Raw genomic sequence first — 1,929 nt, forward strand, 5'->3', positions numbered from 1 at the left:
GTGGAAAAATTGTCGTGATCGGACTATAACTTTTCAATACAATTAAAATAAATGAAAATACAATTCAATACTCAAACAATACAAATTGATCTAATCTAATTAAWTTTACAGSAAAACAAAAAAATATGTAAATGACGGATAATGAAATCTCGATTATCATTTTATCATGCGGGACTATAAAMTGTTYGGTGACAGCAACAGAACTTAGCCCTTCCKTACTTGTTTCTTAGAATTTTTGAGTATTACYCCTCGCATTACTCCCGGCCTCTCAAAACTTTCCAAAATTATTTCARTWCYTTCTATTACTGCCAAAGCAAGTCTATAACTTGCCTATAAGTTTAGTGTAAGACAGGATTTTGTGATATTTACATTGTATCAAACCATCTCTCATGTAGAAATAGTATCAGTTGTGAAGTATAGGACTTTTATTCATTAGTTTCACTAAATTCAGTCAACAGCCTCGTGAGATCCCCGTAACACAAGCGCAATTGTATACTGCATATGATAGCAKATTACAGCTGAACCGTTTCATGTTTGACTAGGCATGATCACGGCAGTACTAGTTTAAGAATCTTTCCTTTCATTGTTGAGTTCACACTTGGCTTAAACTATCCATTGTCCAACGCSGACTTTACCGATCTAAGATGTATCCAAAAATAAAACTTAAAAACTATAAACTCGCTGATCCYAACAATTTGTTTAATTCTTTCGTGTCTGCGTTTCCAGCTACTGAGAGCTCATTAAACGCCACGAACGTGCTGACACATGCCTGCAATTCCATTTTTATGTTCATCGATTTGCTGATTGTGGCGCATCCGTTGCGACTACTGCATATGTTTTTGCCAGCGGTATTTGGTATCATATTTGCAATATTCTCCGTCATATACCAGACATGTGGCGGCAAGAACAGGTATTGATAATTCAATTTGTCATTTTCACAAACACATTTTATTGAATTCTTTCATTTGCTTATAGAAGGGGCAAACCGTACATTTACCACGTGATTGATTGGCGTGAACCGTTAAATGCCACACTTGTGGTTCTTGGCGTGCTCCTGCTTACCTGCTGCATCTACTTGATACTCTTCACCATCTACAAGCTGCGCACTCTGCTCTATAGACGCATAAATAATGCCTCATACTACTTCCCAACAACAACGCCGCATACTGGCGGTACCGAGAAGTCCGCAAATGGCACTTTGCCGAAAACAGTTAAAGGCACGGGCATCCAGCATTCGCCKTCCGGTATTTCTATGGTGTTCGGTAACTTCAACACGCCCACTGGCTATCATAACGAAGCGTTCACGAGTAGCACCGAAAAGTTGGAGCGGTATTAAGCAATTATTGCGGGGAGTTTACAGGGAAACAATGTGTAATTCAAATCAAAATTGTAGGAGTGATGAATATTATTTGTATATATGTATATGTAGTAGTTTGCATGCGTGCTTAAAGTATATTGATTAACACCTCATATTTCGTAACTAATGTACAAAATAAGTTTAAAAAACATTTATTTTTTCATTTTAATCTGTATTTAGTAATTTAATATTTTAGCGTAATGCAAGCAAATTGTTCTAGTGAGTTTTTCAGCATTTCTAAGAATAGATGTAGCAKTAGTTAAGAAATATCGAACTGGTTGTGCGTATACCTTTAAAAAAGATCAAATACAAAAGATTCAATATATAGAAACTAAGTCTTTAAATTTTCGCAATTATTGGATATTTACCATAAATATTTGCTATTATCTATTTATATTTTAATAAATTATATATACAGGTTAGGTGAATATAGTCATATCCGAAATTAGATCGCMGCTGATTGTATAACAAGAAAGACATTATGCACCAGTGGTTCTCATCGTTGAAGAACAGGAAAAGTGATCGATACTGTAACTGCTCCAAAATCAGCAGAAATGCCTCTTACTACCTAT

General features: G+C 35.5%; 1 protein-coding gene across 6 annotated transcripts in view; it reads left to right on the top strand.

Annotated features, from left to right (window-relative positions):
* The window catches only part of LOC108967332 (protein rolling stone), a 24,784-nt gene extending 23,131 nt beyond the window's left edge, over nt 1-1,653 (top strand). For all 6 annotated transcript variants that reach the window (XM_018930662.1, XM_018930661.1, XM_018930659.1 and 3 more), the window contains 2 exons: nt 727-910; nt 976-1,653. In XM_018930662.1, the coding sequence (XP_018786207.1) occupies nt 727-910; nt 976-1,336 (545 nt within the window). In that variant the 3' untranslated portion in view covers nt 1,337-1,653. The remainder of the gene's footprint in view (nt 1-726; nt 911-975) is intronic.
* The last annotated feature ends 276 nt before the right edge of the window (nt 1,654-1,929 follow it).

This window comes from Bactrocera latifrons, unplaced genomic scaffold (genome assembly GCF_001853355.1).
Source record: "Bactrocera latifrons isolate USDA-ARS-PBARC rearing strain unplaced genomic scaffold, ASM185335v1 scaffold_183, whole genome shotgun sequence".
Classification (NCBI taxonomy): Eukaryota; Metazoa; Arthropoda; class Insecta; order Diptera; family Tephritidae; genus Bactrocera; species Bactrocera latifrons.